General features: G+C 44.8%; 1 protein-coding gene across 2 annotated transcripts in view; it reads left to right on the forward strand.

Annotated features, from left to right (window-relative positions):
* Window positions 1–12,840, forward strand: part of LOC126536849 (lysosomal alpha-glucosidase-like) — an 81,776-nt gene that overhangs the window by 51,605 nt on the left and 17,331 nt on the right. Inside the window, exons 5-11 of one of the 2 annotated variants that reach the window (XM_055073564.2) lie at window positions 2,189–2,334; window positions 7,255–7,420; window positions 8,653–8,749; window positions 9,475–9,713; window positions 10,526–10,657; window positions 10,767–10,877; window positions 12,289–12,405. In XM_055073564.2, the coding sequence (XP_054929539.1) occupies window positions 2,189–2,334; window positions 7,255–7,420; window positions 8,653–8,749; window positions 9,475–9,713; window positions 10,526–10,657; window positions 10,767–10,877; window positions 12,289–12,405 (1,008 nt within the window). The remainder of the gene's footprint in view (window positions 1–2,188; window positions 2,335–7,254; window positions 7,421–8,652; window positions 8,750–9,474; window positions 9,714–10,525; window positions 10,658–10,766; window positions 10,878–12,288; window positions 12,406–12,840) is intronic. The other variant, XM_072287775.1, reaches the window with a different exon arrangement.

The raw sequence follows: 12,840 nt of genomic DNA on the forward strand, positions 1-12,840 counted from the left end.
TGCCGGATCAGTGTGGCATCGCAAGGAATATGTCTGCAACACGGAACGCGTAAACCGCTCCCGTTTCGGTACCGACACATCCACATCGAAATAACCGACAACGGGGATTTGATGTGGATGTGTCATCAGGGACTATGAGTCATTGCATTTTTTGCTTGCTCACGAGGTATGAGCCATGTTTCACGGGGGTGTGAGGCATTGATGATGACAGTTTTTGACGTGCTGTTCTGTATGTTGTATGCGTGAGTAGAAAGAATTTAACCAATGTTCGCTTCACTTTGCTGAGTGTTTGTAGCCTCTGCCTTACGGGGCTATGAGCCATTGCATTTTTGCTTGCTTACGGGGGTATGGGCCATTGATGATGATATTTATTTTTCACGGAGAACAACATTGCATGGAACCCTAGCTATATACAGCTTCACTGTAATAATTCGTTATAAAATCAACAGTAATTCATAATTGGAGCTTAGTGGACCTCAGCGAATTGGTGGTAATATATCCAGTGAAAGCTGAGAGAATGCTCACTTACTTTGGGTCCTATGACGGACGGACGGATGGACAGATGGATGGATCGATGGATGGATGGATGCTGTGAGCATTCCCGTTAAAACGGGGCGGTGGGTTGCGCCACCAAATCATTTTTCTTATTTTGCCTATGGCCTAAGCTATAACTTTTTGAGAGAGAGAGAGAGAGAGAGAGAGAGAGAGAAGTGGCTCGGCGTGAGAAAGAAAAGGTTGGCGCTGTCTTCTGCAGCCCTCGAGGGAGCACGGCTCAGTGCCAACGCAGACTCGCATAGTTGTACGCGCCACTGGCGCAGAAAACTACGAAAATCTTACTGTAGTTCTTCAAGTCAACAGGTCTTTTCGAGCGTTCATAGACTTTGCGTGCACATCCACCTGCGTGCGCGCAGCAAGTGTTCTCGTTCTTCTTTCACTTCCATCGCTCCTCTATCCCTTTCCCCCTGTGTAGGGTTTGCCCTACCGCGCGCCTGGTTAACCTTTTCAGCCTTTCCTTTCCTTCTCGCCCTCTCTCCGGCAGGCCTGTATTACTTTAGAAATAAGTGTCGACAAAATGCGACCCGGACAGATTGGCGTTTTACGCATTATTTTCCCGCATATCCTTCGATAAGTTATCAGAGAAAATCTAAGTAAGACGAACAAATACTTCGTTTCGGATAAGGGTGACTAGGGCTATAGTCTTGTGATTTCTGCCAGACAGGTGCCGCCTGAGCAATCTTCGACTACAAAATTTTTATAATTTGTACATATGTTATCATTGCAGCTCGCGAACATAATTAATGTGCCCGAGAAACATCCATCCTCAAAGTAGAGCAAGCTCCTGCAGCTCACACTGTAAATAAAGTGAAATTATTGAAATTGAAATTTTGAAGACGCTGTATTATAACTACCCGTTACGTGCTGTATTTTCACATACAATGCAGGGGATGGTTGCGTTTTGCGATTTGCTGTTTTATGTATAACTTGTTTTCCGCGTTTTCGCAGATTTCTTAAGTCATGTTTGAAGTCGCTTGCCCAGTTAATCATCCACTAAGTAAATACTTAAATAAGCAATGTGGCCAGCAAGAGTGTTTTCTTAGTCTGCGTCACAGTATTCATGCTCTCAAAAATTATTCCCAACCACGACAATTCCAGCATTAAAAGCTCGAAGCATTAAACACGCGTCTCTAACTTGTTTTTTGTATGGCAAGTTCAACATGAAATTTGAAACAGATATGAAGCCATTACTATATTTGCTAGCAGGGCAATAAAAATTAGGTTTTGAAAGAAGGCATCTCGTTTTGCTAAGAATCCTTTCTCGTAACTGCATGTGAGCTGCTGCGGTAGCATAGGGGCTATGGCGTGTCGCTGCTGAGCGCGAGGTCGAGGGTTCGATCCCGGCCACGGCGAATGCATTTCGACGGGGGCGAAATGCAAAAAACGCCCGCGTATTCAGGTTTACGTGCACGTTAAGGTACCGCAAGTGGCCCAAATTAATCCGGAGTCCCCAATTACGGCGTGACTCATAATCAGATCGTAGTTTTAGCACGTAAAACTCAAGAATTTAATTCATCTACATGTGGCCACATGTCGATGGTGACGCAGAAAGTGAGCTTCATGGCTTACGTGCATCGGTTGTAAGAAATAAAACGGCAATTAGGCTAACTACACATTGTTGCGTGTTTTCCAGATTCTGGATGCTACTCAGACACGGTTCAGGCCACCTGTACCACAGATTCCAGAACGGAAATACACTGGTAGCCGGCTTTACAACGTGAGCATCTCGAAAGATGGCCAACTAAGAGTCTACCGCCTCGATCGTCATTCAACGACTATGTAAGTTGATATCTGCGTCAATAATACACAGAAGGGTTCGAAGCACGGGTGGTTGATTCAGTAGCGTTGTCGTTAAGAAATGTGTGCCCACTGACATGCAGTGTCTAGCCCTTGCACAGACCATGGTCGATGTATACGACATGCGGACAGACCAGCAGAGTACGCACTCAAAAGTATTCTATAGTCGGATACAAATTAGGGGGAAAAAAGGAGCGTTTACTCCTCCAAGGCGGATGCACACGAGCTTCCACCAATGGGCGCGCACTCTAGACTGACGTCATGAGCCGGACGGCCGGTGACCCCTCCGATGGAGATGGCAGCCCGCGCTTCGAACTGGGCCGAATCGCGTCAGTCGTGTACGTCTGCCCCTCGTGAGAGTGGATTGCCAAACTGTTTGTGGTGGTCTATCATGCCGGAAATATTATTGCAAGCTTACGATGCACAATTCGTGCCGCGTGCGTTTTTTCTGAGCCGCGATACGGCGACAAAAGATTGCAGCGAGCATCGCTGACGGTGCGCTACGCTTCGTCTGAAAACAGGATCCCGCGGCGACACACTGTTAAAAACAAACATGCTGCGTGTTTGTTGCATGGTGTTTCGTTTTGTTCCAATGTGAAGGTACGAAGAAAAGTTCGCCAAAGTCTTGTGCCTACTGTTAGTGGCGGGTGTGTTCATGCACTATGTCGTTGTACAAAAAAAAAAAAAAATAGTGAGAAGGAACGAAAAAGGGATAACCTATCATATTCTTGAAGATAAGTTTGTGATAACACAAAACCAAAAAAATATAAATATTATGCTAATTAAAACCAAGAGTATTTATTTAAAACGATGAATTAAGCATGCTTGTATTTTTCCTGCTTCGATCGTCCTCTCGCCCCAGGTTTGTAATGGTTTCGATAAATGCATTGCCTTTTTTTAATTACTTCTTAAACAGCAACTGATTTAATTTTAGCTCGGAAAACGAGTAGTAAATGTACCGTGTACATATAAACCAGCGCAACAGCCATGCAGAGCTGCGCTTTCTACTTTTGTCCCTGACAATGAATCTAAAGTGCAGACGACGCGCAGCATTATAAAAGGCACGGGGTTATTTTTCTCTCGAAATATGCCATGTGTTGTAGGACTCCAGTCAAGAGAGCTCTACTAAACCAGTTGTCAGAGTTCAAAAATATTTATTTATACCGAGGAGTAAGCGTTTTAGAAGCTCGGTTTTTTGAGCGGGACTATATTGGTCGCGGATGCAACCGGCTGTGGCGCTTCGGTCATCTGGGTGGGGCCTCCCCTTTTTTCTAAACTTGACTAGAGCGGTTTGTAAAAACAGGCACCGGACATTCGTGATATAGCAAGGCAAACAATAAGCTAGCGCGGCTGACCAATGACACATAGTTCTTAGCGACGAAAATGTTAACCCCGACCAAAGTCTTCAAACAGAGCGTTTTTTTTTTCTCTCATAACCAGCAGTAGAACCAACCCACAGGGTATGTGACACTGACTATGTGGCCGCTATTTAATGCCGCTATTTCACGTCAGCTTGGGTCACTGGTTATGTGCCACATGTTTTGCCTCTTCAATGATAAAAATATATCCTTTGAAATAAGCTTGTTTCAATGTATAAGGGTCGTTCAATAAAGACTAATAGATGTTCTGAAAAGGTTTATTTCCGAAAATTATTCATCGGCGCATTTATCCTTCTCTATAGGATTCCCACTAAGCGAAATACAAGCGTCTCATCGTTTCCACGAAGTCTAGGTAGCATCAGTCAAGCCGTTTTTTGCCACCTTCTAGAAAATCACCTCCGAAGTTTTAACTGCTCCTGGTTCCATGCCTAGTTCCAGGTCAAAGCAACGTCCTTTTTTTCCCGTTTTCCCGAAGTATCGCAAGAGTTTCCTTACCAATTCTACTGTCCTGATGCACCACTCCCACTTCTTCATGTACCTCACGGTAAACAAACAAACAAACAAAAATGTTGAGGAGGCTTACGTTTCGCCTTTAAGAGTGGAACGCGATACCATTCAAATTGGCTGAGATGGCGAAATCACAAACGCACTACAGGAAGCAACAGACACGGTACAGGGTTTTGTTAAACAAAACGACCTAATATGCTCCCCTAATAAATCTGAACTCTTGAACATCAGAAACAAATCGAACAAACCCAGGACCGTGGAGGATCAAGCTTGATTCTCCCATTAGTGTCCATTTGGAAAGCCGACTAGTCCCACCTGTACTAGCTGTTGGGATACGGTGAATGCTAATACAAGATAATTCACATAATTCAGAGGCCATGATGAAAATACAAGCCATAGCCCGACAAATACGTGGCCTACGCAGGCGAGTAGGCCATGCGACGTAACGGCATGAAGGAGGCAGATCTATGTCGGTTGACCAAAGATTTTTTGATCAGCCTCGTAGTATATTCATCCCGTACTAAATCTCCGACTCGCCGACAAATAGAAAAGAAATGGCATGGTTCGCCAAGCATATAAGATGGCACTAGGACTTGCGAGATACGCCAACTCAAAGGAACTACTAGAACTATACTCGCGGACAACTTTCTGTGGCAATGAAGGGAAATCTACGAAGGCAAAGCGCGCACAAGAGAGAGCGCTTCTGAAAAGAGTGCCGTGTTGTCATCCACGTTAGTTTAAGCTCGGCAAGAGAAAACAGGAACGCCGTATTAGCAGCAGTTAAACGGAAGAAAACCCACCACTGAATGTAAAAGTGTACTTATTTTGCTGCTTTTCCCTTCCGCGTCTGGACAAACTCGAAACCATCGCACGTGGAAGCTGCGCCAATTCAGCGTCTGTTCCCAGCAACCAAAAGCACTGTCAAACGCTGGCGGACTACTTCGCGCGGTAACACATACGCAGAAGCCCCACCCCCGCAGTTTTCCTTTCACTGCCACAGAAAGTTGTCCGCGAGTGTAGGTGTACGTAACACTCTTAGACGCTCACAAGACCGCACAGTTACCTCGACTACCAAATATCGGAATGGGTATAAATATTCTACACATATTAAATCTAAGTCCCACTATGAACTCTTAGGGTCGAATTGCGCTACCGCAAATGTTCAGACGACAACTGGTCGCCAAACCACTCCCAAAAACAAGCTTTCGGGCAAACATGATGGAAGGCGGTATGTTACGGCCAATGCGCTTTCACGAAAAATACAAGAACGTCAGTTTCTTCGCGTATGTGGGTGCGGCCAAGCAAAACGGAAGGTGTTACGTCTTGGGCGCAGTAGTGGCTGGGGAAGGGCGAATCATAAACGCCGCCACCATTAAAGCACCATCCGCACTGGAGATCGAGGAGACTGCGATAGCTCTGGCCATCACGAACAACTATACTCGCATAATCCTTAGTGATTCTAAAAGAGCTAGTATCGCTAAAGGAAGTACAAACTTAAAGGCAACTCTAATCTTAAGAAATCATTATCAAAACTACAGACTTATAAACCTAGTATGGGTGCATGCCCAGTTGGGGTATCCTGGGAACGAGGAGGCGCACCGCGTGCCCGAGGTTTAACAAACCAGGATGCGAGGTCCCGCGGACTCAGTTTTCCCCTGGTGAGGCGGTGACCTCCTACAGGGACTTGACGAATCCATATATAAAGACTCCAGGCGTGTCTGTCTATCCACCGCCGCATGAAAATCTCACGAGGGACAAGGCCACGATCCCTTCACCGTATACGAACCGACTCCTTCAATAGTTGACATAGAGTGGCTATTTTTACCAACTGTGACCTTGGTCCAAACAGCCAAAATTCTAGTTCAGGTGAATTGGCTACCCATGATCACATCATGTGGGGATGCGAGCAACATCCCCCCCCTCCTATATCGCTCCTGCCAACTCCCCCAAAACACCTGGCAAGAGCTCGTCAGAGCCCCTGAACTGGAGAAGCAGCTAGCCATCGCTGCCTGCTCGCTTCCAGAGTGGAGCCACCCTGAGGCACAGGCACAGAAATTAATTTTCTGTAAATAAAGTTGTCACTATCACCATCTGACTGCTTCTCACGCTTCCCGGAAGCGCATTTCCAACTGCTTGTAGGTACAGCGGGGCGCGGCACTTGCGGAGACGACGGACGTTTGCGCGCATGCGCGAGTAAGAGCGGGTGCGAGAGAGGAAATGTGCGGAGTTTTGCTCCTTAAAAATACGACTCTGCCTAGGCACTACGGAGGAGTTCCTTGGCGCGCGTTGTATGCGCTTGTCCCTAGGCGTGCTGTGGATAGTATCATGTCCAACCAGTCTGCTTTGCCGGTAGCCGCTCATGCACTACACCCATTTCAATTCTATGGCTAGTATCATGTCCAACCAGCCTGCTTTGCCGATAGCCATATTATGCTTACATCTACTCTCGATCACGGGACAGCATATTTTTTCTCATCAGGACAACGTCGCCGCCACCGACGCAGGCACCGACGCCGGATTTTGCGACACTGGGCCCTTAACGCTATCGGCTTAAAAAGACATCGCTTTGACATGGAACAATTCATGGAATAAGTTAAGAGATTGGAGGCCATTTTTAAGTAGGCGTCGAAAGGTGGTTCTCCTATGTTTTCTAGGCTTGGTTGGACGAATGCATTCACTTACTGGGGAGCACACAGAAAGTGATAAAAGTGCCGATAAATAATTTTCAGAAATCAAAATTTCAGAGCACCAGACTCAGTCTTCATTTATTAACCCTCGTATATCCATGTACGCGTAAAGCGCGGACTTACAGGCGATGTTGCTAGACGACGCAGCGTGCGCAGAAGGAAGCGTGTATATATATATATATATATATATATATATATATATATATATATATATATATATATATATATAACCACGGACGTGTATCTGCGTGTTTATTGTGTGGGCCTTGCGTACGGCGCCCCCATACACAAATCAAGAACTGTCTTCACCCGCTTCCCTTCTTTTCCAGTTTCCACACGAACCTGTCACGCCTCGTGTTCACTGACCAGTTCCTTCAGCTTTCCACACTTTTGCCATCGGACTACGTTTACGGCCTCGGTGGGCAATGGACGACCCTTCGCCGAAACGTCAGCTGGACGAGACGTTTCTCCTTCAACCGCGACCGACCTCCTACGGTCTGCATTCACGTCAGCAGTACTCATCCAAAGAAAAAGAAATATTGCCTATCGGCGTTGTAAATGTTCGGTCGAGTAGTGTTCCAGAGCAATCCACGTTTCGTGTCCGTCTCACTGATTCGCAAGCGGATGCTTCAAAACCATAAATCAACGATATCAGTGAAGCGATGTGAAGTGGGGTTTTGGCCGCCGTGTCTAGGCGTTATTGTTATCCCACATTAGTGACATTAGTCCATACGCTCTGTGTGCGAACGTTTTCTGTTAGAGATTATGCTCTCAGACTCTGTGCACGCTGTGCCATGGTTTAGGGGAGCACGTGACCCTTCGGCTTGAGATGCTAGCGCTGCCCTGTATGTGGACGCGATTTCTCAACCATGTTTACAAGGCGCACTTTGGCTAGGCTACTATAAAAATTAAGCGTGCAACATTGTATGAAATGAAAAACTGACGAGAGGGTTATATATAAAAATATTTTATTTAGCTTTGTTTTGTATTTAATCTCTGCAACGCTATGAATCAGAAGTGTACTCTCATATGGCATAAGTACTTGAAAGGCGGCGACAGCGATGAGTGTTAAGTCTTTACAAAGGCATCTAACTCCGGTGATTTACTGGTAAGAAATGCTGGTAATTGATGCTATTTCGAACAAATCTTTCTCTTTCGAAATATAGAACACATAAAACGACGATATGTTTTTCTCGTCGCAGTAAAGGTGAAATTTCCACGCGTGTCATGCATTTATATACGCTCGCGATTAACCTCACTTAACAGTGGCTAAAAGAAGGTAGTGGTATCAGTGCTACCTAAAATAATTTCCTCGCTCATAGCGGCGGCAGACTGCATTTACCTTGTTTATGAAACTACGTTGCCCGAGAGTTGGACTTACACAAGCGTACGCTTGCTCACAAAAGTGTGTGCAACGTGCGCGTTATGAGAATGATGAATTTACTCGCAACGTCAAAAACGCAATAGTAAATCCAAGGATCCACTCTGCGCATGCGACATACGTGGTGCAAAGCTTGCGCCTGGACCTCCACACATGAAAGCCCGACCCTGAGTTCGCTCGTTTGTTTCTTTATTTTCATTTAGGTTATTTTTTTTTTTCAGCTACGTGTTTTTTAATATTACTGACGAATATGAGTACGCGTATAAATGGGCCCCCAGCAAGTCTTTCCGCGTGCAAGTGCAGATGCATTCTCATATTGATGATGAAAACTTCTTGTACCTTCTAGCGTGGCAACAACATCTACGGCACGCACCCTATCTTGCTCGGAGTAGACAACGACCGGCAGGGATACGGAGTGTTCCTGCACAACAGCAATGCTTTGGGTGGGTTTCCTCTATTCAATCTCTTCCTCTTGTGAATGAACTGTCCCAAGTGGTGGCCCAACAGAAAATATAAGATTTACAGGCTCTTGCAGTAAGATTTTTAAGTGCATATTTAATGCAAGTATACCGAACGGCGCAGAAATTTCTTATAATTACGTAACGTTCGTCGGCCACTGCCTTTGATATCCTTAGACAACCCCCGGGGGTCAAAAATTATCCGTAGTCTAGAACTACGGCACGCCTCATAATCATATCGTTGTTTTGGCACGTAAAACCCCAGAACCCAATATATATATATATATATATATATATATATATATATATATATATATATATATATATATATATATATATATATATATATATATATTATTTTCTAGGCAGCGACTTGATGAACGGCCAGGGTTTTCTCAGTCTGAGAATGAATACTAGAATAATGAAGACTACGGTAACTGTCTGATTAAAAATAGCGCTCGATCAAAATCGACAATTAAGTACTGAGCGTAAGCAAACGGCGGTCGAGGATCCACAACATTTCGTAAGCCATACGCCTAGGCCGATATAGACTACTGCGGCGCATTGTTTATGTGCAGGCGCATACAGCTCTGAAGATACTCCTGACAATGTCATTGAATAATTGTTATCGACAACAAAAAAGCAACGTTACACGGATAATAGCAATGACGATGACCATGACACATTTCGAGCCACCGCTCTTGCTTCAGAGGTGGTGCTGCAGCCCACGCCTGCGGTCACGTTCCGAGCACTGGGCGGCGTGCTGGACTTGTTCGTGTTCGCTGGCCCGACGGCGGCCAACGTGGTCAGCCAATTGCAGCACGTCGTGGGCATGCCCGCAATGCCTCCCTACTGGGGTCTGGGCTTCCACTTGTGCCGCTTCGGCTACAACACGCTCAACCGGACTAGGTACATCATGGAGATGAACATCAAGGCCGGAGTTCCACTGGTATTTACACTAATGGTGTCTTTTCCTTCGAGTGGGTGGAGGGAGTATATCTTGACTGCTGAGGTAATTGGTGGAACATTATGTAATGGTGGAGCGCAGCATCACCAGCGTTCGCCCTGTGAGGTTATTATTTCTGTTTATTTCATTGCCGTGCCATTCTTTCGCTAGCACTACGACAACATAGAAAGGGACTAAAACATTTATCGTAGATGCTCCGGTTTCTCCTCTTCTGAGCTGCTTTGCATAGGCGCTGGTTGATGTGCGATGTGTGTGACATAATTTTGATATAACCTTCCCGGGAAGTACTGACTCGAAGGCCGGACGCATAAGTACCGCTAAAAGAACGCACAGGAAAAGATTTAATTTGTAAGGCTATGCATTCCTAGACGTGTTTCTGACCAAAAGGAAAGGCAGGAACGGAGAATGACAGTTGTATATATTCTTTCCTCCCCGTGTTTGCAGGTGTGTGTTTAACAAATCTGATGTAGTGTACTTGTACATTCATGAGCAAGCATCACTGCAATATTGGTGCTAGCGTCAGTTTATATAATTTTGTTTTACAGCTTAGAACATCATACAGCTCTCTGAGATAAGTATATTAAAGTTCATCATGATTTGGAAATTGGAAAACGTTACAGAGCTCATCCCGTGAAATTTATGCCTCCACTGGCATGTCGAGTCACCATACAAGTATTCTTTTTAAATGAATTAGAGGTATTCTTTTTAAATGCATTCATGTAAAAGAACATTCGTTACATTGTCACGTAAATACCTCAGAAATATGCTATTCTCTTCTCTTTTGCGACGTCAAGGACACACAATGGAGCGACATTGACTACATGATAAGCCGGAATGACTTCACTTACGACAAGGACAGGTTCCGCGGTCTTCCGGAATTCGTCAGTGAGCTCCACGCTTCTGGCCGCCACTACGTCATGATCGTGGTAAGTGGTTTAACGAGCACCTTGAATGCTTGCCCATCTGAAAGCATATTGTTTGAAGATGCATGGTTTCAGGCACTAATGCATCAAAAACATGTCTATCTTCCCACAGGATCCCGCAGTGAGCGGTTCTGAAGCACCCGGCAGCTACCCTCCTTACGATGACGGGCTTGTCATGGATATTTTCGTCAAAAATATCACGGGAGGCATTGTTTACGGAAAGGTATCAGTACGGCGCCCCACTAGAGCGTTTAGCCAGCTTGACGCACTCCTCTAAGACTGAAAAAAAGAAAGAACTCCGGATATAACTCGGAGGTCTGCATATATGAAAAAGCGCTCCTATGAGCCAAAATAATTTCGTATATTGTTCAGCGCGTTGAACCTAAGCTTCTTAAGAAGGTTGCAAGAGAACGTGTCACAACCAAGCAGTGACAATTAAGAAGGCAAGGACAATTCGCCATTATTTCATTAACAAAGACAAAGCTATTTAGTAAGAATGTTCTGATCAAGCTTCTTATGGCATATGTTCATCGGGGCCATAATTATTTCTCAATTATCGAGGCAATTATTCACCGAGTGAAACCCACTTAGCTTAATTTTTTAGCGAAGGCATGCTACAAGACACCCACAGTCAAGGTTCCTTCGGACAGCGGCGAGAATTTGTTATTCAAAAGTTTCGAATATTCGCACCCACCTACTAAGTTGCTTCGCATTGAATTGCTATTGGGTGCAACGTTGTGATATATAATATAAGGCTTCAAGAATTGCAATGTAAATATGTTTGCCATCTTTACTCATAGTTCCGTATTTAATTAGTCATTGCTCGGATATTGAGTAGCTCTTCAGAGTACTAATAGTAGTAAATACAATCATAATTGGTATAATTATTATGACCAAAAACATCAGAAGCGTTTTCGCACGTTCACAGCAAGACGAAGGTAAATAAATCCCTGCAATGCAGTCAAAGTATGTAGCTGCCACACCTTCCTTGAAAAAATTTGCGAAAATAAAAAGAAACTAGATTTGCATGCACTTTATAGTTTTCTTTCTTCTATAGCAACTTGCTCAAAGAAAAACCTTAGTGCTTCGTATAAGATTCGGCCCTAGCTTACAGCTCAACGCGCGAATACATAGCTTAATCTCTGGGTTTTATTACAATAATTATTGCACGCATTTGCTACAGGCACATTGTTTCCGACCAATGCCAAGCAGTAGAAGTGTCCAATGGACATATATATTTAGGTTACACAAATCCTTGAATCTTGCTCTGCCAAGTGAAGCAATGGAAGGCGTTGTGAACTTAGATTCTACCGTGACCCTGGTGCAGGCGTGAAGTTCGCCAACGGCATTGCAATGAACAGCTAGTCGTAAAGCCTAATCTTAATCCTGATGCTGACCACTGACCCAGCTTTACAGCGTAAATTGAGGCGGTTATGATGACATTGGACTTTTTCTTCAATATTATGTTATGCGCCTTCAAGTTTTACTTAAAATAAGCGAGATGGCTTGGAAAGGTTGTGTTCAACAAGTGCAAGGGTGTAAGTGTGCTGGGCTGCTAAATGCGCAGTCAGTAATGTGAGGCTTTCATCTAACGGCAGCTACTCTAGCATCACCCTGCATTCTGTACTCGACAGGTTTGGAATGACAAGAGCAGCGTGTTCCCTGACTTCAGCCACCCCAATGCGACGGCCTACTGGATGAAGCAGTTCGCCAGGTTTCACGATGAGGTTCCTTTCGATGGCGCCTGGATTGTGAGTATTCCATTCACTTTCTCTCTCAGTTGAAAGATTAGGTAAAGTATATTTCTTCCGGTGCTCGGAATATCGTGCCTGAGTGTAACTCTTGCCCTAGTATGATCCGATTCTGCAGTTCACTGTTCTGTTTTCAGTGAAATCTATATTAGTTTCTTGTCGCATAGCACTGCATATTTTAATTTCATAATCACCTGCGTGATGGCACTAAGGAAACGTCACTAATTTAATGACAACAATGAATTTCCTGAGGAGTGCCCTTCGAGCTGCATTGGGGCACTTGGACGAAAGCCCTTCACAGAGGAGAAGATCTTGGGCTCCTGGACTCGAATGCCTGCTATGTGCAAGGCCCCAAATGCGCTGGTGCGTTTCTGCAGCATGATAGTGCACAATGTCGTAAGTAGCTGATACGCGCGAATATCGTGCATGGAAGAT

Source organism: Dermacentor andersoni, chromosome 4 (genome assembly GCF_023375885.2).
Source record: "Dermacentor andersoni chromosome 4, qqDerAnde1_hic_scaffold, whole genome shotgun sequence".
Taxonomy (NCBI): Eukaryota; Metazoa; Arthropoda; class Arachnida; order Ixodida; family Ixodidae; genus Dermacentor; species Dermacentor andersoni.